The 21861-nt window shown below is 45.4% G+C and overlaps 1 protein-coding gene across 1 annotated transcript in view; it reads left to right on the forward strand.

Annotated features, from left to right (window-relative positions):
• Positions 1–21861, forward strand: part of LOC122560898 (bMERB domain-containing protein 1-like) — a 70676-nt gene that overhangs the window by 37229 nt on the left and 11586 nt on the right. The window contains exon 3 of the mRNA XM_043712129.1: positions 11472–11545. Within this exon, the coding sequence (XP_043568064.1) occupies positions 11472–11545 (74 nt within the window). The remainder of the gene's footprint in view (positions 1–11471; positions 11546–21861) is intronic.

Consider the following 21861-nt stretch of genomic DNA (forward strand, 5'->3'; position numbering starts at 1 on the left):
TCAGCATTATTTGTGATTCCTCAGATCCTGAAGTGGTCAGTGTTAAAATGCAACAGAATTTGGACAATATCCAGGCTTGGGCTGATAAATGGCAAGTAACATTCGCGCCACACAAATGCGAGGCTATGACCAATAAGAGACAAACTAACTATTGGCCCTTGACATTCAATGGTGTTACCATCACTGAATCCCCCCAAGTGTCAACATCCTGGGGGTTATCTTTGACCATAAACTCAACTGGACTCATCACATAAACACAGCGACTACAAGAGCAGGTCAGAGGCTGGGAATACTGTGGTAAATAACTCACCACCTGACTCCCCAAAGCCTGTCCACCATCTACATGGCACAAGGCAGGAGTGTGATGGAATACTTCCCACTTACCTGGATGGGGACAGCTCCAACAACACTCAAAAACTTGACACCATCCAGGACAAAACAGCCCGCTTGATTGGCACTGCATCCACAAATATCCACTCCTTCCCCCACCAAAGCTCAGTAGCAGCAGTGCGTACTATCTACAAGATGTACTGCAAAAATTAACCAAAGATCCTCAGAGAGCACCTTCCAAACCCATGACCATTTCCATTTAGAAAGACAAGGACAGCAGATACATGGGAGCACCACCCCCTGCAGGTTCCTGACTTGGAAATATATCACCGTTCCTTTACTGTCACTGGGTCAAGATTCTGGAATTCCCTTCCTAATGGCATTGTGGGTCAACCTATAATATTCAGACTGCAGTGGTTCAAGAAAGCAGCTGACCCCCATCCCCCCATCTTCTCAAGGGTAATGGGCAATAAATGCTGGCCCAGCCAGCAATGCCCACATTCCATGAGTGCAAAATCAAAAGAAAGCGAGTATTGAATGGGAATCTGGTTTGCTAATTGAGTGGCTTCTTGGGTCTGGGCATGCACGAAGCAGGTGAGCTGCTTGTTCGCATCCAGTCCACGGTTCACAGTTCCTGGCCTGAAGCCAGAGGCTATTGGGATGCCAGACTATGCCATGCTATGCTGTGGCACACTGGAAGGACCTTAAAGAGCTTTTGTGTGGCTGCACCTTCCTTGACCATCAGATCCTGGAGGAGGGCCTGAACCCAGTGCCTCTGGAGGTAGGGAGGCTTCCACGTGACCTCCTGGCCTTCGAACAAATTGGGTTTTCACTGAGGTGGGGATGATCTTCCACAGGAACTCCCACCGCACTGAGAAGAGAATCAGTTTTCTATGTTGGAGGTGTTGGACCGATAGAAGGGAGTGACTTGATCTGCCAAATGGAGCAGACAGCAACTGGATACTGAGCATTGTGGTGAGGAGAGTGTTTTGTTGTGGTACTGATCTGACCAATGGGAATAGAGGGAAGGGCTGGTTAGACTCTCCTGTCCCCCCGACAGGGTGAGGTAAGGTTGAGTGATTGTGATGAGTAACTGGAGCTGGTTGTTGTGGGGAGTTCTGAGTCACTGGGACCAGGTAGCATTTGCAATACCCATAAGGTCCTATTTCTTACCAGACCAGAATCTGTAAGACTGGCTGACTTTGCAGAACAAGGTGTTTATATTGAATCAGTTTTGTAAGCTGCTAAGTAACCAGTTTCAGATTAAGTTTAAAAAAAACACTTCACCAGGTTGTAGTCCAACAACAGGTTTATTTGGAAGTAATAGCTTTTGGAGCACTGCTCCTTCATCAGGTAGCTAGTGGGGCAGGATCATAAGACACAGAATTCAAAGCAAAAGATCATTGTGTTAGGCAACTGAGATGATATATTGAACAAACCTAGATTGCTGTTTAGTCTTTCATCTTTTAGAATGGGTTACAATTTTCAGTTCATTAGTATGCAAACCCCAGAACTTCTTTTAAGTCGCATTCTTGAGATAACTTAAGGTTTTATAAAAAAAGGTGACATCTCAGCTCAGACAATGTATTAAAGGTGTGAGGTTAGAGTCTGTCTGTATTCCAAAAGCAGTTCTGGGCTTTGCATATTAATAAACCAAAACCTGCAACCCATTTGAAAGATGAAAGATTGAACAGCAATTCAGGTTTGTTCAATATATCATTTCAGTCGCATGACACTACGATCTTTTGCTATAAATTCTGTGTCTTATGGTCCTGCTCCACAACCACCTGATGAAGGAGCAGCGCTCTAGTGCTTACAAATAAACCTGTTCGTCTATAACTTGGTGTTGTGTAATTTTTAACTTTGTCCATCCCAGTCCAACACCAGCTTCTCCACATCATAGTTACAGATTAACATAGCTGAGCTGCTATTGCCTGGGCAGAGGTGTGTTGTATTTGAGAGAAATGAAGTCACGTTAATTAATAGAATTGTAATGGTAGCCAGTTCATGTATCTATAAGTTTCAAAATACAGGGCCTTGAGTCAAGATATTTGGGGAAGGAAGTCTTACTTAGCTCCTGTGCTGACATTTTAACACCTCCATCATTTACCACAGATCATCAGAATCAAGCAGGAAATGTTTCTCATAGAAAGGTAATACTCAGTCTCCACGCAGGGATATTGTTATTGTTGCATTCTGTATTTTAATTTATACTTCAATCATATATAGTCCATTAACAAATGACCATTTGTTTTGTGATGGATTACATCTGCAACATCAGGTCGCTGTATCTGCTATCAGCCATAATGGCATGTCGCTGTATCTGCTATCTCCCATATCGGCAGGTAACTGTATCTGCTATCGGCCATAATGGCAGGTTGCTGTATCTGCTATCTGCAATATTGGCAGTCTGCCGTATCTGCTATCTGCCATATCAGCAGGTTGCTGTTTCTGCTATCTCCCATATCGGCAGGTCGCTGTATCTGCTATCTGCCATAATGGCAGGTTGCTGTATCTGCTATCTCCCATATCGGCAGGTTGCTGTAACTGCTATCTGCCTTATTGGCAGGTCGCTGTATCTGCTATCTGCCGTATCAACAGGTCTCTGTATCTGCTATCTGCCATAATGGCAGGTCGCTGTATCTGCTATCTCCCATATCAGCAGCTTGCTGTATCTGCTATCTCCCATATCGAGTCTCTGTATCTGCTATTTCCTATATTGGCAGGTTGCTGTATCTGCTATCTGCCATATCAGCAGGTCGCTGTATCTGCTAGCTGCCATAACGGCAGGTCGCTATATCTGCTATCTGCCATAACGGCAGGTCACTGTATCTGCTATCTCCCATATCGCAGGTCGCTGTATCAGCTAGCTGCCATAACGGCAGGTTGCTGTATCTGCTAGCTGCCATATCAGTAGGCTGCGTAGTAAGGGTTTGACAATTGGCCTCAGTGCAGATTTCCTTCAATGGTTGCACTCTGAGGGGGAATCACGATTGAGGGGTATAACGTGACAGTGAATGCAGGGCTACTTCGGCGATAAGTTGAGCAATACTGTTTCACAGAGGGTTGTAGAAATCCAGAATTTTTTTCCCAAGATGCTATGCTCTCTGGGCCAATTAAACCTTTCAATATTGAGACAGTTGGATTTCAATATTCAATGGTAGTGTCGAGAGGGTAATAGTGAGCGGGCTGAGTCACAAGACTGATCAGTCATCATCTTGTCAACAGGAAGTACAGGATCGATGGGCTGAATGGCCAGTTTATGTTCCTGTCACAAATTGGGAAAGGGGTAAGGTTCAGTTGTGCAGTTGAAGGGAGAGCATTGTCTGAAATTGAAATTAATTGAGACCTTAGACAGGCCATCAATTGGCAGATGTCTCTTGCCAGTTGCTGAGTCTGGTTTTGAAAGTATCTGTTTTTGTTGTCTCTTGCCCAGTAGTGTTGGAGGAAGCTCCCAGATTACAGTTACTGATGACTACAGTGTAGTAACTCAGTCTGAGTTCATGCTCACTCATCAGCAGTGATGTCAAATTACTGTTCTCATTGGAAATTCAGACCCTGATCCAGGGAGACTGAGACGTCTTTGTGCCTCTTAGCTAAAGTCTACATCTTTTGCTGAGGAACCGCAGTCATTGTACCTAGATTACTAACTTGACCTCTGATTCAGTAATACTTGACTGTCACTGGGAGCATTCGACATCTGGGTCCCTGTGCTCCCTTCACCAATGAAGCCATCTGAGGAGCTAATAATGTATTCTCTTTATGGATGAAATAAAATTGAGTTGGATGCATCATAAATTTTTATTGGAATGGTGTCAGAAGAGCAGAGGCAAGTGCGTCATCACAGCTAATGAGCTGGCGCTGCAGCATCTGAGGGCAGTGGGGATAACACGTCCTGACTAACGTGTTTTGATAACTAATTAAATCAGGAGTCATGCGACACCAGGTTGTAGTATAACAGCTTTATCTGAAATCACAAGCTTTCGGAGCACTGTCCCTTTGTCGCCTTCAGACCCACAGAAGAACCACCTAAAATGATTTTGGAGATTCCACAGTTTTAATTCTGGCAGCTACTTCCTCCACTAATGAAATCAGAAACCAAAGTGCCATATCTTTAAAAAAAACTGTTCTTATGAAATGCCTTGTATCACGTTAAAGGTGCGATGTAAATGCAGGATTGTTGTTGGAAATCTGAGCTGGGAATTTCTGATTTTTATTTTTCTGATATGGGATAGCTGACTCTATAGTGCGCAGGGTCAGAAGTCAGACGACACCAGGCTGATGAAGGAGCAGTGCTCCGAAAACTTGTGATTTCAAATAAATCTGTTGGGACTATAACCTGGTGCATTGTGACTTCTGAGTTTATCCACCCCAGTCCAACACTGACACCTCCACATCTTAACTAACTAATATGACAGACTGGCTGTTTACAACTTGGTGAATGGGGCAGAGAGAGATAGAGAGAGAGAGATCCAAGTGCTTACATAATGATAGTGCTACTTGTTGTGAAATTGTAACTAACCAGTGAGCTTTAAGATATTTCTGCCCCAGTCCTGGAGGTGGAATGAAAACAATTCTCTCAAAGGGTAAAAAGCCAACTCCCTAACTCAGGGCATCACTGAGAGATGTGCACACACTCTTGGATCAGCAGGATACAGAGAGATATTGTCAGTCACCTCAACTGACAAACCCCAGAGGACAAAACCGTTTCTCCTGTGAAACAAAAAGGTAAAATTTGCTGTGGCGATAGGCAGTGAGAAATGTTCATAAAACCGCAGCGACTGAGGATTTGAAGTAGTCAGGAATCCGGGATGTGATTATCACTGAAGTTAGATATAACGAGTTCAACCTGTTTTTTTTTCTAATTAACATCTTCAGTGATGTTATTGCACACCTCGGGAGCAGGTGGGACTTGAACCGGGGATTCCTAGTCCAGGAGTAGGGACAGTACCACCAATTAAACAGAAGTTATTGACTGTCATTTTGGGTTCATCAGAAACACAACCAGAAATCAAGATTATTTCAAACTGATTTTAATGTTCCCTGGTATTACATAGAGACTACTTTTGTATGGCACTTTTCACAATGTCACTAAATCCCCAAAGGGCTTTACAGTCAATGAAGTCCTTCTGAAGGAGTTACAATGTAGGAACCAGCTTTGACAGTTTCTCCACAGCAAAGTGCCACAATCGGTGATCCGATGAAGAGTGAGACCATTATTTGATTTGATTTATTGTCACATGTATCTACGTACAGTGGAAACTTTTGTTTTGTAAGCAGTACAGACAGTAAACAAGGACATATAGGTGCCAGGGTTATTAGACAGAGCGGGACATACAAGTTATGGCTGAGCAAGAGATGCACAAAGCAAGATCAACAGTATTTGAAGTCCACTCATCTCATCTTATTGGTGTTATAGAGTCATAGAGATGTACAGCACAAAAACAGACCCTTCGGTCTAACTCGTCCATTCCGACCGGATATCCCAACCAAATCCAATCCCACCTGCCAGCACCTGGCCCACATCCCTCCAAACCCTTCCTATTCATATACCCATCCAGATGCCTTTTAAATGTTGCAATTGTACCAGCCTCCACCACTTCCTCTGGCAGCTCATTCCATACACGTACCACCCTCTGTGTGAAAAAGTTGCTCCAAGGTCTCTTTTATATCTTTCCCCTCTCACCCTAAACCTATGCCCTCTAGTTCTGGACTCACCTGCCCCAGGGAAAAGACTTTGTCTATTTATCCTATCCATGCCCCTCATAATTTTGTAAACCTCTATAAGGTCACCCCTCAGCCTCCGATGCTCCAGTGGAAACAGCCCCAGCCTGTTCAACCTCTCCCTATAGCTCAAATCTCCCAACCCTGGCAACATCTTTGTCAATCTTTTGTGAACCCTTTCAAGTCTCACAACATCCTTCGGATAGAAGGAGACCAGAACTGCATGCAATATTCCAACAGTGGCCTAACCAATGTCCTGTATAGCTGCAAAATGACCTCCCAACTCCTGTACTCAATACTCTGATCAATAAAGGAAAGCATACCAAGCGCCTTCTTCACTATCCTATCTACCTGCGATTCCACTTTCAGGGAGCTATGAACCTGCACTCCACGGTCTCTTTGTCCAGGAACACACCCTAGGACCTTATCATTAAGTGTATAATTCCTGCTAAGATTTGCTTTCCCAAAATGCAGCACCTCACATTTATCTAAATTAAACTCCATCTGCCACCTCTCAGCCCACTGGACCATCTGAGGGCACTATTGGTATGATCAGCAAGTTTGCAGATGACACAAAGATTGGTGGAGAAGCAGAAAGCATAAGGGACTATCAGAGAATACAAGAGGATATACATAGACTGGAGAGTTGGGCGGAAAAGTGGCAGATGGCTTTCAATCCAGAAAAATGTGAGGTGATGCATTTAGGCAAGTCTAATTCTAGGGCGAATTATACATTGAATGGAAGATCCTTGGGAAAAGTTGATGAGCAGAGAGATCTGGGAGTGCAGGTCCATTATACCCTGAAGGTGGCTGCACAGGTGGATAAAGTGGTCAAGAAGGCATATGGTATGCTTGCCTTCATCGGACGGGGTATTGAGTATAAGAGCTGGCAGGTCATGTTAAAATTGTACAAGACATTGGTTCGGCCGCATTTAGAATACTGTGTACGGTTCTGGTTGTCACATTACCAAAAGGATGTGGACACTTTGGAGAGGGTGCAGAGAAGGTTTACGAGGATGTAGCCTGGTATGGAAGGTGCTAGCTATGAAGAGAGGTTGAGTAGGTTAGGTTTGTTTTCATTAGAAAAAAGGAGATTGAGGGGGGACCTGATTGATGTTTACAAAATCACGAAGGGTATAAACAGGGTGGATAGAGACAAGCTTTTTCCCAGGGTGAAGGATTCAATAACGAGAGGTCACACTTTCAAGGTGAGAGGTGGAAATTTTAAGGGGGATACACTGGGAAAGTACTTCACACAGAGGGTGGTGGGCGTTTGGAGCGCGTTGCCAGCAGAGGTGGTAGAGGCAGGCACGGGAGATTCATTTAAGATGCGTCAGGATAGATGCATGAGGAGGTGGGGAGCAGAGAGATACAAATGCTTAGCAATTGACCGACAGGTTTAGACAGTACATTTGGATCGGCTCAGGCTTGGAGGGCCGAAGGGCCTGTTCCTGGGCTGTAAATTTTCTTTGTTCTTTGTTCTTCTTTAATCAAGATCCCATTGTAATCTGAGGTAACCTTCTTTGTTGTCCACTACACCTCCAAGTTTGGTGTCATCTGCAAACTTGCCAACTATACCTCTTATGCTCACATCGAAATTATTTATAAAATCATTACATAAATGTCAAAAATCAGTAGATCCAGCACCGATCCATGTGGCACTCCACTGGTCACAGGCCTCCAATCTGAAAAACAACCCTCTACCACCACCCTCTGTCTTCTACCTTTGAGCCAGTTCTGTATCCAAATGGCTAGTTCTCCCTGTATTCTGTGAGATCTAACCTTGCTAATCAGTCTCCCATGGGGAACCTTGTCGAACGCCTACTGAAGTCCATATAGATCACATCTACCGTTCTGCCCTCATCAATCTTCTTTGTTACTTCTTAAAAAAAACTCAATCAAGTTTGTGAGACATGATTTCCCATGCACAAAGCCATGTTGACTATCCCTAATCAGTTCTTGCCTTTCAAATACATGTACATCCTGTCCCTCAGGATTCCCTCCAACAACTTGCCCACCACTGAGGTCAGGCTCACTGGTTTATAGATCCCTGGCTTGTCTTACCACCCTTCTTAAACAGTGGCACCACGTTTGCCAACCTCCAGTCTTCTGGCACCTCACCTGTGAATATTGATGATACAAATATCTCAGCAAGAGGCCCAGCAATCACTTCTCTAGCTTCCCACAGAGTTCTTGGGTACACCTGGTCAGGTCCTGGCAATTTATCCACTTTTATGTGTTTCAAGACATCCAGCACTTCCTCCTCTGTGATATGGATATTTTTAAAAATGTCACCATCTATTTCACCACATTCTGTACCTTCTGTGTCCTTTTCCACAGTAAATCCTGATGCAAAATACTCATTTAGTATCTCCCCCATCTCCTCAGGCTCCACACAAAGGCTGCCTTGCTGATCTTTGAAGGGCCCTATTCTCTCCCTAGTTACCCTTTTGTCCTTAATTGTATTTGTAAAAACCCTTTGGAATCTCTTTAACCCTATTTGCCAAAGCTACCTCATGTCCCCTTTTTGCCCTCCTGATTTCCCTCTTAAGTATACTCCTACTTCCTTTATACTCTTCTAAGGATTCACTTGATCTATTCTGTCTATACCTTAGATATGCTTCCTTCTTTTTCTTAACCAAACCCTCAATTTAGGCATCCAGCATTCCCTATACCTACCAGCCTTCCCTTTCACCCTGACAGGAATGTACTTTCTCTGGATTCTCGTTATCTCATTTCTGAAGGCTTCCCATTTTCCAGCCGTCCCTTTACCTGCAAACATTTGCCCCCAGTCAGCTTTGAAAGTTCTTGCCAATGACCATCAAAATTGGCCTTTCTCTAATTTAGAACTTCAACTTTTAGATCTGGTCTATCTTTTTCCATCACTATTTTAAATCTAATTATGGTCCCTGGCCCCAAAGTGCTCCCCCACTGACACCTCAGTCACCTGCCCTGTCTTATTTCCCAAGAGTAGGTCAAGTTTTGCACCTTCTCTAGTAGGTACATCCACATATTGAGTCAGAAAATTTTCCTGCACACATTTAACTTTCTCTCCATCTAAATCCTTAACACTATGGCAGTCCCAGTCTATGTTTGGAAAGTTAAAATCCCCTACTATAACCATCCTATTATTCTTACAGATAACAGATCTCCGTACAAATTTGTTTCTCAATTTCCCTCTAACTATTAGGGGGTCTATAATACAATCCCAATAATCCCTTTCTTATTTCTCAGTTCCACCCAAATAACTTCCCTAGATGTATTTCTGGGAATATCCTCCCTCAGCACAGCTGTAATGCTATGCCTTATCAAAAACACCACTCCCCCACCTCTCTTACCTCCCTTTCTATCCTTCCTGTAGCATTTGTATCCTGGAACATTAAGCTGCCAGTCCTGCCCATCCCTGAGCCATGTTTCTGTAATTGCTATGATATCCCAGTCCCAGGTTCCAAACCATTTAAATGAGTAATAAGGTTTCCCCAGCACAATGAGAGATCACCCTTGCTATTTATTTAAAGAACTTTTAATATCCAAGACACCGCAAAGTTTCCTCAGTGCTGACCCTCCGACAGTGCGGCACTCCCTCAGCACTGACCCTCCGACAGAGTGGCACTCCCTCAGCACTGACCCTCCGACAGCGCGGTGCTCCCTCAGCACTGCCCCTCCGACAGCGCGGTGCTCCCTCAGCACTGACCCTCCGACAGTGTGGCACTCCCTCAGCACTGACACTCCGACAGTGTGGCACTCCCTCAGCACTGTCCCTCTGACAGTACGGCATTCCCTCAGCACTGACCCTCTGACAGTGCGACGCTCACTCAGCACTGACCCTCCAACAGCACAGTGCTCCCTCAGCACTGACCCTCTGACAGTGCTGCGCTTTCTCAGCACTGACCCTCCAAAAATGCCCATTCCCTCAGCTCTGACCCTCTGTCAGTGCGACACTCCCTCAGCACTGACCCTCCAACAGTGCGACACTCCCTCAGCACTGACCCTCCAACAGCGCGACACTCCCTCAGCACTGACCCTCCGACAGCACGACACTCCCTCAGCACTGACCCTCCGACATGGCGACGCTCCCTCAGCACTGACCCTCCAACAGCGTGACACTCCCTCAGCACTGACCCTCCGACAGCACGACGCTCCCTCAGCACTGACCCTCCGACATGGCGACGTTCCCTCCGCACTGACCCTCCGACAGCGCGACGCTCCCTCAGCACTGACCCTCCGACAGCGCGACGTTCCCTCAGCACTGACCCTCCGACAGCACGACGCTCCCTCAGCACTGACCCTCCGACATGGCGACGTTCCCTCAGCACTGACCCTCCGACAGCGCGACGCTCCCTCAGCACTGACCCTCCGACAGCGCGACGTTCCCTCAGCACTGACCCTCCGACAGCGTGACGCTCCCTCAGCACTGACCCTCCGACAGCGTGACACTCCCTCAGCACTGACCCTCCGACAGCGCGACGCTCCCTCAGCACTGACCCTCCGACAGCGCGACGCTCCCTCAGCACTGACCCTCCGACAGCGCGACGCTCCCTCAGCACTGACCCTCCACAGTGCCCGCTCCCTCAGCACTGACCCTCCGACAGCGCGGCAATCCCTCAGCACTGACCCTCCACAGTGCCCCCGCTCCCTCAGCACTGAATCTCCGACAGCACAGCAATTCCTCAGCACTGACCCTCCACAGTGCCCCCGCTCCCTCAGCACTGACCCTCCACAGTGCCCCCGCTCCCTCAGCACTGACCCTCCACAGTGCCCGCTCCCTCAGCACTGACCCTCCGACAGTGCCCGCTCCCTCAGCACTGATCCTCCACAGTGCCCGCTCCCTCAGCACTGACCCTCCGACAGTGCCCGTTCCCTCAGCACAGATCCTCCACAGTGCCCGCTCCCTCAGCACTGACCCTCCACAATGCCCGCTCCCTCAGCACTGATCCTCTGACAGTGCCCGCTCCCTCAGCACTGACCCTCTGACAGTGCGGCGCTCCTTCAGCACTGACCCTACACAGTGCCCGCTCCCTTAGCACTGACCCTCTGACAATGCCCGCTCCCTCAGCGCTGACCCTCTGACAGTGCGGCGCTCCTTCAGCACTGCACTGAGGTGTCAGCTTTGGTTTGTTGTCCAATCTCAGGGATGATTGGAATGATCGAACCCACATTGTTTTGCGGTGAGACAGCGAGGCCTAAGCCCTGTTTGGTAAATAGCCTATCATCCTTTCCTTTGGTTATTCCGAGATTCCACAACCTAAATGATACAATTGGCTTCATTAACCCTGTTCCTTCCCTAAGGCTCCCTGCATGAAAAGAACAAGCTTCAAAACTTGAAACTCTGAAATAAAAGGAGTAAAATATTTTTCTTTGCATGCGGAATTTGTCTCTCCTGAACCTGTAATAATCTGTGTCACGTTGAATTGCAGGATGGATGACATTCAACTTTGTAAAGATATAATGGATCTGAAGCAGGAGCTCCAGAAATTGGTCTCAATTCCAGGTAAATCTATCTTTGTAGTTTCTAGAAATATTTCCTTCAGCACTCTGTGTTTTGCATTCGAGATAGTTTATATTTTCCACCAACTGCACAAGAATTGAGAGCTAGAAGCAGTGAGGTGAGAGTTGCTGTGATCAATTTCCCTGTAGCCATGTGTGCGCTGAGTTGTTGATGCGGGATACAATACTCCAGTCAATTGTACGTAAACTGTAACATACGGTGACAAGATTCTGTGATGTTTTCACAATACCGATTGATACCAGTGCTTTACTACAGGTGACAGACCTGTCCCCAACAGAATGTTGGTTAGTTCAGTTGGCTGGTTTGTGATGCCAACAGTGTGGGTTCAGTTCCTACACCAGCTGAATTCACCATGCCTTATCCTTTCCCTTGGTTGAGGCATGATTAAGCCTCAGATTAAGCCTCAACCAGTCACTTATCTCTCTGGGTAATGGTCTGGGTAACACTACAGTGACTAGATTAGATTAGATTACTTATAGTGTGGAAACAGGCCCTTCGGCCCAACAAGTCCACACCGACCTGCCGAAGCGCAACCAACCCATACCCATTCCCCTACATTTACCCCTTCGCCTAACACTACGGGCAATTTAGCACGGCCAATTCACCTGACCTGCACATTTTTGGACTGTGGGAGGAAACCGGAGCACCCGGAGGAAACCCACGCAGACACGGGGAGAATGTGCAAACTTCACACCGACAGTTGCCTGAGGCGGGAATTGAACCCGGGTCTCTGGCGCTGTGAGGCAGCAGTGCTAACCACTGTGCCACCGTGACCTTACCTCTTTTTCCACTTCTCCCAGTGGAGGAAGCCCTGGTTGAGGAGATGACAGCTGATAATCCGCCCTCTGGGAATATGACCCCAGGGTCTGGAACGATACAAGGTGAGGAATTGTTGGGGCATCAATATGTGGGATACTGAAGAACATGTTTGTGGCCCCTGTGGGCTATATGTTCAGTGGTCATCAAACTGACTCCATGTGAGAAATTTATGGTTTGTACTTCAGGATCTGGCACGGAGTATTTGAGCTGCAAATTGTAAATAAAAATTGACAATTCTATCAGCCTTCCTTGTCCTCTGGATAGACAACGTGATCCTTCAACTTTACTTCTGTCAGTGTCTGTCCCTGGCCTGCCTGTCCTTTCTTCACCAGGATATACCCCAAAAATAAGAACTGCAGAAAGATCCAATCAATCTTGCACCTTAGAATCCATCATAGAATCCCTAGAGTGTGGAAACAGGCCCTTCGGCCCAACAAATCTACACCAACCCTCCAAAGAGTAACCCACCCAGACCTATCCCCCCTCCCCAATTACTCTACGTTTCCCTCCGGCAACTGTCTGCGTGGAGTTTGCACATTCTCCCCGTATCTGCGTGGGTTTTCTCTCACAGTCCAAAGTTGTGTAGGTCAGGTGAATTAGCCATGCTAAATTGCCCCATAATGTTCCGGGATGTGTAGGTTAGGTGCATTAGTCAGGAGGAAATGTAGAGTAATAAGGTATGGGAAATGGGTCTGGGTGGGATACTCTTCGGAGGGTTGGTGTGGACTTGTTGGGCCAAAGGGCCTGTTTCCACACTGTAGGGATTCTGTGAGGAGAAATAAGACTAAAAGGAACAAAACCATGTTAGCTCAGTAAAGAATCACAGACTGGGTTTTGCTGGAACAAGAAGCCACATTTTGTCAAACCTTTTTAATCGTGTATCATCAGGAAAATTGGCAAAAGTTGTCAAAGTACAGGGAAAACTGCAGTTTTTTTAAAAAAAATACTTTTATTGAGAAAAAAGATTTTAAATTTTTTACAAAATTACAAAATCACTGTAAAACAGTATAACAACATTTATAATATGACAATAACAGTAAGCAAAGTTTTCACCACAAACCACTGAGGAAAAAAACCTACAAAAACTACAATTCAATAAATAACTAAAAAGAAACCCAAGTTAAATAAAGGAAAATTAAATTACATTCAGTTAAGTTACTGCACTCAGCGCAATCCCACCAAAGCTCCCCACCACCGGGAGCATTAGTTGGCAAACCCATATTTGTTCAGGATTCTTCCCCCGCCCAGGGGTCCCCGCACTGCCAGGCACAGCCCTCATGACTACACCAAAGCCCTGATTAATCTACCCGATAAGTCGCATCTATATAATTCAGAAAGGGCCGCCACATTCTATAAAACAGTTCCATTTTCTGGTGCACCATACTCCTAAGGAAGTCCAGGGGGATGTGCTTCATAACTGGGAGGTCCTCCTACACCCAGCTCATTAGAATGTTCTTCCTCACACAGAATGAAAGAATTTTAAACAGTTTCTTCTCATGCACAACCCAAGAAGGGACATTTGGCAAACTCAAAAGGAAGGAGACTGGATCCACCTTAACCTCAGTTGCCAAGACACTTTCCAAAACACTCGCTATGCCGTCCCAATACCTATGAAGCTTGTGGCATGACCATGAGTAAGAGTGCCAACAGAGAGAAAGTGAGGACTGCAGATGCTGGAGATCAGAGCTGAAAATGTGTTGCTGGAAAAGCGCAGCAGGTCAGGCAGCATCCAAGGAACAGGAGAATCGACGTTTCGGGCATAAGCCCTTCTTCAGGAGTGCCAACATCCAGTTTACACTGGGGATGCTCCTATCTTAAATTTCGCTAGCCACTCCGGTACCAAATGAGCCCTTGTTGGAGTACCTTCAGTTGTATAGCCTGCGTCTTGTTACAAATCAAAATATTCCTTACATTCTCCCAAATATCCTCCTACACCTCTGACGAGATTTCCACCCCCAATTCTTGAGTCCAGAGTCCACACAGCTGCTCAATGTCCTTTGAAACATTGCCTCCTCAGAAGTGATAGAGAGTGCTGACTGAGAGTGTGCCAGTAGACCAAAGCGCACTCCTCTCCATATCTGCGTTACAGGACTAACCATCAATATATAAAGTCCCGAACCTGAAAGTAACAAAAGAGAGAAAACTGCGTTTATCGTGTATGAGAGGAGAGCACTGATGGGTTGGCGGGTAGTCTCTGGTGGAAGTTTTGCCATGGAGAATGCATCCATTAACAATAGCTTACAGTCAGCTGCCAGTCATAGACTAATTGTCAAACCAATCAGTGTACTTCTCTTATATAGTCTCAATGATGTTTTCCCTCCATGTTGGGTATTCTTGTGAATTATTCTGATGAGTGCAAGATGAAAACTTGGACAAACTGTGTCCTTTTTCATCAATACTGAAGTTCTTTACTTCCAAGTGACTAGGTTCTCAACTGGTGGATATTAAGTGAATGGCAAATCTTAATCCTGGAAGCTAATTATTTCAGTTTTAGCGGCTCACATTAGTGTCACATTCCTCCAATGTCAACCAAACCTCAGATGAAAATGAGAACTGTCTGCACTCTTCCTTGTTCTTTCCTCCTCTTTGAATGAAGTCAAGTATGATTGTACCATTGACTGAAACTGTTTTAACTTGCAGTTGGTAGGAAATTAAAGGAGGGTGTGCATTTGTATAAAACATCTCCCTGAGGAAAGCTCCAGCTCATTTAACTCTTATGTAGCCTGATCCCCCAAGACGGGTACAGGGTGATCCCACTAAGGATTATGGCCTCCATCCCGGAGGAGATAACTCCTGATGTTTTGAAGCAAATTGAATAGATTTAATTGTTTTTTTCCTTTTTAAGATGATGATTTACAATTGCTAATACATGCCTTTTAATTAACTGCTTAATTTGACTTGTCAGCAGCTGTATATCTTTCAGTAGGAGAAGAGAATCTGCAGACATAGTGACACAGACCTAAAGAGCAGGAATAGGCCATTCAGCCCCTCAAGCCTGCTCCACCATTGAGGAAGGTCGTGGCTGATCTGATTGTGGCTTCACTTCCATGTTCACCTCTGACTTTTGTACTGATTGGAACGCGGTCAGTCAGATTGATGGACCTCCTAGAATCTGAGTTCCCTGATTGGGGCTGTTAACCTGATCCAATCAGGGAGCCCTGGTTGACAGATATAACCAGGAATGTCAGAGGTCCTGTTCACTCTGAAGCTGGCTCTGAGGGAGCTGGATCCGTGTCAGGGGCTCTCCGTGTGTAAATAAGGGGTGAGGACTTGGTGATGGGATACTGGCCTCTGTGGAGTTATTTCGTCCTTTACTCCCTTGTCTGTCAAAAATCTATTTAACTCAAACTTAAATACTTTCCAGGGAAGGGAATTACACAGAATTATGGCTCTCAGAGAAAACAAAACATTCTCCGTATTTCCTTCATAAAAATGAAACCTCGTCCTGTTAAACTTTGCCCTCTGGTGCGGTGCAGTTATGTAGCAACACCAATAATGGTGTAGCGGTAATGTCATTGGAGTAGTCATCCTGAGACCCAGGGTAATATTCTGGAGGCAGGGGTTCAAATCCTACCAGATCATCTGATGGAATTTGAATTCAATAAATGTATGGAATTAAAAGTCTAAGGATGATTATGAATTGTTTGTTGTTAAAAACCCATCTGGTTCACTAGCGTCCTTTTAGGGAAGGAAATCTGCGATCCTTTCCGAGTCTGGCCTACATGTGACTCCAGACCCGCAGTGATGGGATTGACTCTGTAATGGCTCAACGAGGTACTCTGATCATGGGACAATAGGGATGGGCAATAAAATACTACATGAAGCCCAAATTTCATGAACGAATATATTTAAAAATATTATTATCCCCTTCAGTCATTGCTGTCCACATATTTATTTCTGTAACGTATTATTTGGAGGGCTTTATTTTAATCCAGCTGCTTATTCTGGGCTGAATCTTAGGAAGGAAGTAAAAAAGTGCTTTGATCTGCTAACAGCTAGCTTTCTCAAACTGATACTATCTGAAGCTTTCCCTGAGCGCAAGCAAATATTACTTAGTTAGAGACAAAAAAAAAGCAGATGCTGGAATCCAAAGTAGACAAACAGGAAGCTGGAAGAACACAGCAGACCAGTGAGCATCAGGAGGTGGAGAAGTCAACGTTTCGGGTATAATTCTTCTTCAAGACTCATATTGGGAGCTTATTTCAACCCACTGTCTTCCACCTTGAGCTATTATGGCTCATTGGCTTCCTCCAAGACCCCTGTGGCTATCAGAACTTTTCCTTAGCTCCGGCCCCAATATTTAGCTGCAGTTACTAGCTCCCAGGATTCAAAAGCACCAGTGGCCTACAGTTGCTTCCTTGACACCACGTTTGTGTTGAGAGCTTTTTCCATTGCTCCTTTATTTACTCCCTTCTTATTAACTCCAACTGACTCTAACCCTTGATCTGCTCAGTAACGATCCTTGAAATGTTATCGAAACGCTTACAATAGTCGTTGTTAGGGCGGCTCAGTGGTTAGCACTGCTGCCTCACAGCGCCAGGGACCCGGGTTTGATTCCAGCCTCAGGCGACTGCCTGTGTGGAGTTTGCGCGTTCTCCTCGTGTCTGTGTGGGTTTCCTCCGGGTGCTCCGGTTTCATCCCACAGTCCAAAGATGTGCAGGTCAGGTGGATTGGCCATGCTAAATTGCCCATAATGTTCAGAATGGGTAGTCAGGAGTACATAAGCGAGGGTTAAATATACGATAATAGGGTATGGGCGGAGGGTTGGTGTGGTCTTGTTTGGGTCTAAGGGCCTGATTCCACACTGTAGGGATTGTATATAAAAAAGCCCTGCCCTTGTTCCTAGACAAGTTTGAATGTAGTGACTACTAGAACAGTTGATTAAAACAAAAGTAATGGAACTACTCCAAAAATGTCAGGATATGCAGTTTAGCGCCCTCTTGTAGCACAGTGATAGCGTCTGTATCCCTGACCCGGGAGGCCCAGGTTCAAAACCTACTCGCTTTAGAGTTGTGTGATAGCAACTCTGAACAAGTTGATTAAAAACTGCTTGATTTTAAAATAATATTCAGATTGCAAGCTTACATGGGACAGATGTATACATAAGTGGATTTATTACAAGATGTACACAGTACAGAACTGGCTCAAAGTTGAAGACAGAGGGTGGTGGTGGAGGGTTGTTTTTCAGACTGGAGGCCTGTGACCAGTGGAGTGCCACAAGGATCAGTGCTGGGTCCACTACTTTTCGTCATTTACACAAATGATTTGGATGTGAGCATAAGAGGTATAGTTAGTAATTTTGCAGATGACACCAAAATTGGGGTGTAGTGGACAGCGAAGAAGGTTACCTCAGATTACAACAGGATCTTGATCAGATGGGCCAATGGGCTGAGAAGTGGCAGATGGAGTTTAATTTAGATAAACATAAGGTGCTGCATTTTGGGAAAGCAAATCTTAGCAGGACTTATACACTTAATGGTAAGGTCCAAGGGAGTGTTGCTGAGTAAAGAGACCTTGGAGTCGCAGGTAGATAGGATAGTGAAGAAGGCGTTTGGTATTCTTTATTGGTCAGAGTATTGAGTACAGGAGTTGGGAGCTGAAAATGTGTTGTTGGAAAAGCGCAGCAGGTCAGGCAGCAGATTCTCCTGCTCCTTGGATGCTGCCTGACCTGCTGTGCTTTTCCAGCAACACATTTTCAGCTCTGATCTCCAACATCTGCAGTCCTCGCTTTCTCCTACAGGGGTTGGGAGGTCATGTTGTGACTGTACAGGAGATTGGTTAGGCCACTGTTGGAATATTGCGTGCAATTCTGGTCTCCTTCCTATCGGAAGGATGTTGTGAAACTTGAAAGGGTTCAGAAAAGAGTAACAAGGATGTTGCCAGGGTTGGAAGATTTGAGCTGTAGGGAGAGGCTGAACAGGCTGGGGCGTCGGAGGCTGAGGGGTGACCTTATAGAGGTTTATAAAATTGTGAGGAGCATGGATAAGATAAATAGACAAAGTCTTTTCCCTGGGGTAGGGGAATCCAGAACTAGAAGGCATAGGTTTAGTGTGAGAGGGGAAAGAGACCTAAGGGGCAACTTTTTCACACAGAGGGTGATACGTATATGGAATGAGCTGTCAGAGGAAGTGGTGGAGGCTGGTACAATTGCAGCATTTAAAAGGCATCTAGATGAGTATATGAATAGGAAGGTTTAGAGGGATATGGGCCAAGTGCTGGCAGGTGGGACTAGATTGGGTTGGGATATCTGGTCGGCATGGACGAGTTGGACTGAAAGGTCTGTTTCCGTGCTGTACATCTCTATGATTGCTAAGGATGTAAAGACAGTTAATTGGAATATTACTTTCAATGAAAGGACGTGAAAAATTTGTGAAAAGAAATTTGTAGAAAGGATTTTTCAGAGAAAAATGAAGCTTCCAGGTAGAATAATAAAGGCAGAAACCTTGGAATTATTTAAGAAAAGATAAACGATATAAGGGATGATTGTAGGCCTACCTAGATGAACGAATTTAGATACACTAAATGACCTTCCTTGAATATAAAGATATCACCACTTAAAGGCATGTAGTAATAGGACATAAGACCTAAAACTAGAAGTAGGCTATTCAGCACATTGTGTCTACTCCACCATTCATGGCTGATCTGATAATCCTCAATTATGGGCGGCATGGTAGCTCAGTGGTTAGCACTACTGCCTCACAGTACCTGGGACCCGGGTTCGATGCCAGCCTCGGGTGACTGCCTGTCTGGAGTTTGCATGTTCTCCCCGTGTCTGCGTGGGTTTCCTCTGGGTGCTCCAGTTTCCTCCCACAGTCCAAAGATGTGCAGGTTAGGGTTTTGCTAAATTGCCCATAGTGTTAGATACATCATTCAGAGGGAATGGGTGGGTTACTCTTTGGAGGGTCGGTGTGGACTTGTTGGGCCGAAGAGCCTGTTTCCAAACTGTAGAGAATCTAATCTAAAAATCTGTAAAAATGCTGCAAACACATTGGAGGGTGGGCAGCATCAGTCGAAAGAGAGACTGGGATAAATAAGTGATAACATTAGGAGGCAGTAAGATGTTTTGGCATCAGTTGCTGTTACTTTGCAACCTTAAGAAAAGCTGATTTCCAAACACGATGTTGGACTGAGGTATAAGAAGCTCGTTATGTATTCAGCGGGTGCAATACTTTATGGAAAACGGAAACATTAATGTCGTAGAAAATATAACTCGGGAAACCTAAATTTAACAAAATGGCTCTGCAGACTTCCAGGGACATATTAAAGGTTTCCACTTCAGTGATTTGCTTACTTTAATCAAGCGCAGTGGTGGAAATATTGAGCTGTTTACGCAAAGAAAGGATGAATTCATGTCTAAAAAAAGAATAAAAATAAATTGGTAGGACTCTGATGTTGATGCAATGATTTCACTGTCAAAGGAGAAAGCTTTCAGTGAGTTTGACTTTAAAAGCCTTGTTCCAGCCATGTGGTTTATTTGCTTTATGTTAAATTAAAGGGTCACATTTAAGAGAAATGAGAGGGAATTTCTTCCCTCAGATGATAGTAAATCTGTGGAATTCTTTGTTGCAGAGGACGGAGTCTTTAAAGATATTTCAGGCTGAGATAGATTTTTAATCCGGAGGGATGAAGGGTTATTGGGGGGGAAGGCAGGAAAGTGGAGTTGAGGATTATCAGATCAGCCACAATCTCACTGAGCGGTGGAGCAGATTTGATGGGCTGAATGGCCCACATCTACTTCCATGTCTTTTGATCTTAATATCAGTGGCGATTACGTTTTCTTCTTGTTATCTCAGGGATACTTAGAGTCACAGAGATGTTCAGCACGGAAACACTTCGGTCCAACTCGTCCCATGCCGACCAGATATCCTAAACTAATCTAGTCCTATTTGCCAGCACTTGGCCCATATCCTTCTAAACCCTTCCTATTCATATCCCCATCCAGATGCCTTTTAAATGGTGTAATGCTTCTAAACGGGTTATTGTCATTTCCAACCAGTTGACTGATTTTGACTGACTAGGTCTTCCCTGTCAGTTTCCAAGTGAGAGTTAGTAAAACTGACTTCAAAAGGAGATTTACATAGTTTCTTGAGGGAAATAAACTCTTGGGGTGATAGGGACAAAGCGGGGATTGGGACCAACTAGATTGGTCCACAGAAAGCTGGCACAGAGTCAGTGGGCTGAATGGCCTTGCTCTGGGTCATAGAGTCACCGATGTACAGCACGGAAACAGACCCTTCAGCCTGACTCCATAAATTTGGCTCCAATAAAACAAACCTATTCCCAAAAGCTGTTCAAGAATGACTCTGGTTACAAATATTGAAACAACTGGCTTTCAAACAAACAAAACCAGAAACTGCTGGAGAGACTCAGTAGGGTTGTAGGGTCACAGGACCCAAAAGATTAACACTTCCTCTCTCCACAGACGCTGCCAGACCTGCTGAGTCTCTTCAATAATTTCTGATTTTGTTTCTGATTCCAGCATTCTCAGTTCTTTCTTCTAATATCATAAAAATAAAACAGTTTTCTGAGCTTTGTAATTTAAACCATAGATGTGTCTAACAGCGATGATCCCTGCTCAGGGGTTTTCAGTAAGAAGCAACCCCTATTTCCCACCCAATAAGTGTTTTCTTTAGTAGGAATTATTGTCCTTTGAATTCTCAGTGTCCTGGTGTTTCTTTTTAATCCAAACGATGACCAGGCACTTCCCCCTTGTTTGAAAGGCTGAGAGAGACAGAGAATGGATATCCAATCCCTTTACATCTCCATCTGCCATGATCAGGGCCTCCAAGCCCTCCGTTTTTTCCTCTCCAGACGTCCCCAACAGTACCCTTCACTCTCATTCGTTTGGCTGAACTGGTCCTCACCCTTAACAATTTCTCCTTTGAATCCCCCCACTTCCTCCAGACCAAAGGGGTAGCCATGGCTACGTAGAACAGTCCATCTTCCGTAATTACACTGGCATCACTCCCCACCTCTTCCTCCGCTACATTGATGACTGCATTGGCGCCACCTCGTGCTCCCGCAAGGAGGTTGAGCAATTCATCAACTTCACCAACACATTCCACCCTGACCTTAAATTTACCTGGACCATCTCTGACACCTCCCTCCCCTTCTTGGACCTCTCCATCTCCATCAGTGACGACCGACTAGACACTGACATTTTCTACAAACCCACCGACTCCCACAGCGACCTGGATTACACCTCTTCCCACCCTACCTCCTGCAAAAATGCCATCCCGTATTCCCAATTCCTCCGCCTCCGCCGTATCTGCTCCCAGGAGGACCAGTTCCACCACAGAAAACACACCAGATGGCCTCCTTCTTTAGAGACCGCAATTTCCCTTCCCACGTGGTCAAAGATGCCCTCCAACGCATCTCATCCACATCCCGCACCTCCGCCCTCAGACCCAACCCCTCCAACCACAACAAGGACAGAACGCCCCTGGTGCTCACCTTCCACCCTACCAACATTCGCATAA

This window comes from Chiloscyllium plagiosum, chromosome 21 (assembly GCF_004010195.1).
Source record: "Chiloscyllium plagiosum isolate BGI_BamShark_2017 chromosome 21, ASM401019v2, whole genome shotgun sequence".
Lineage (NCBI taxonomy): Eukaryota > Metazoa > Chordata > Chondrichthyes > Orectolobiformes > Hemiscylliidae > Chiloscyllium > Chiloscyllium plagiosum.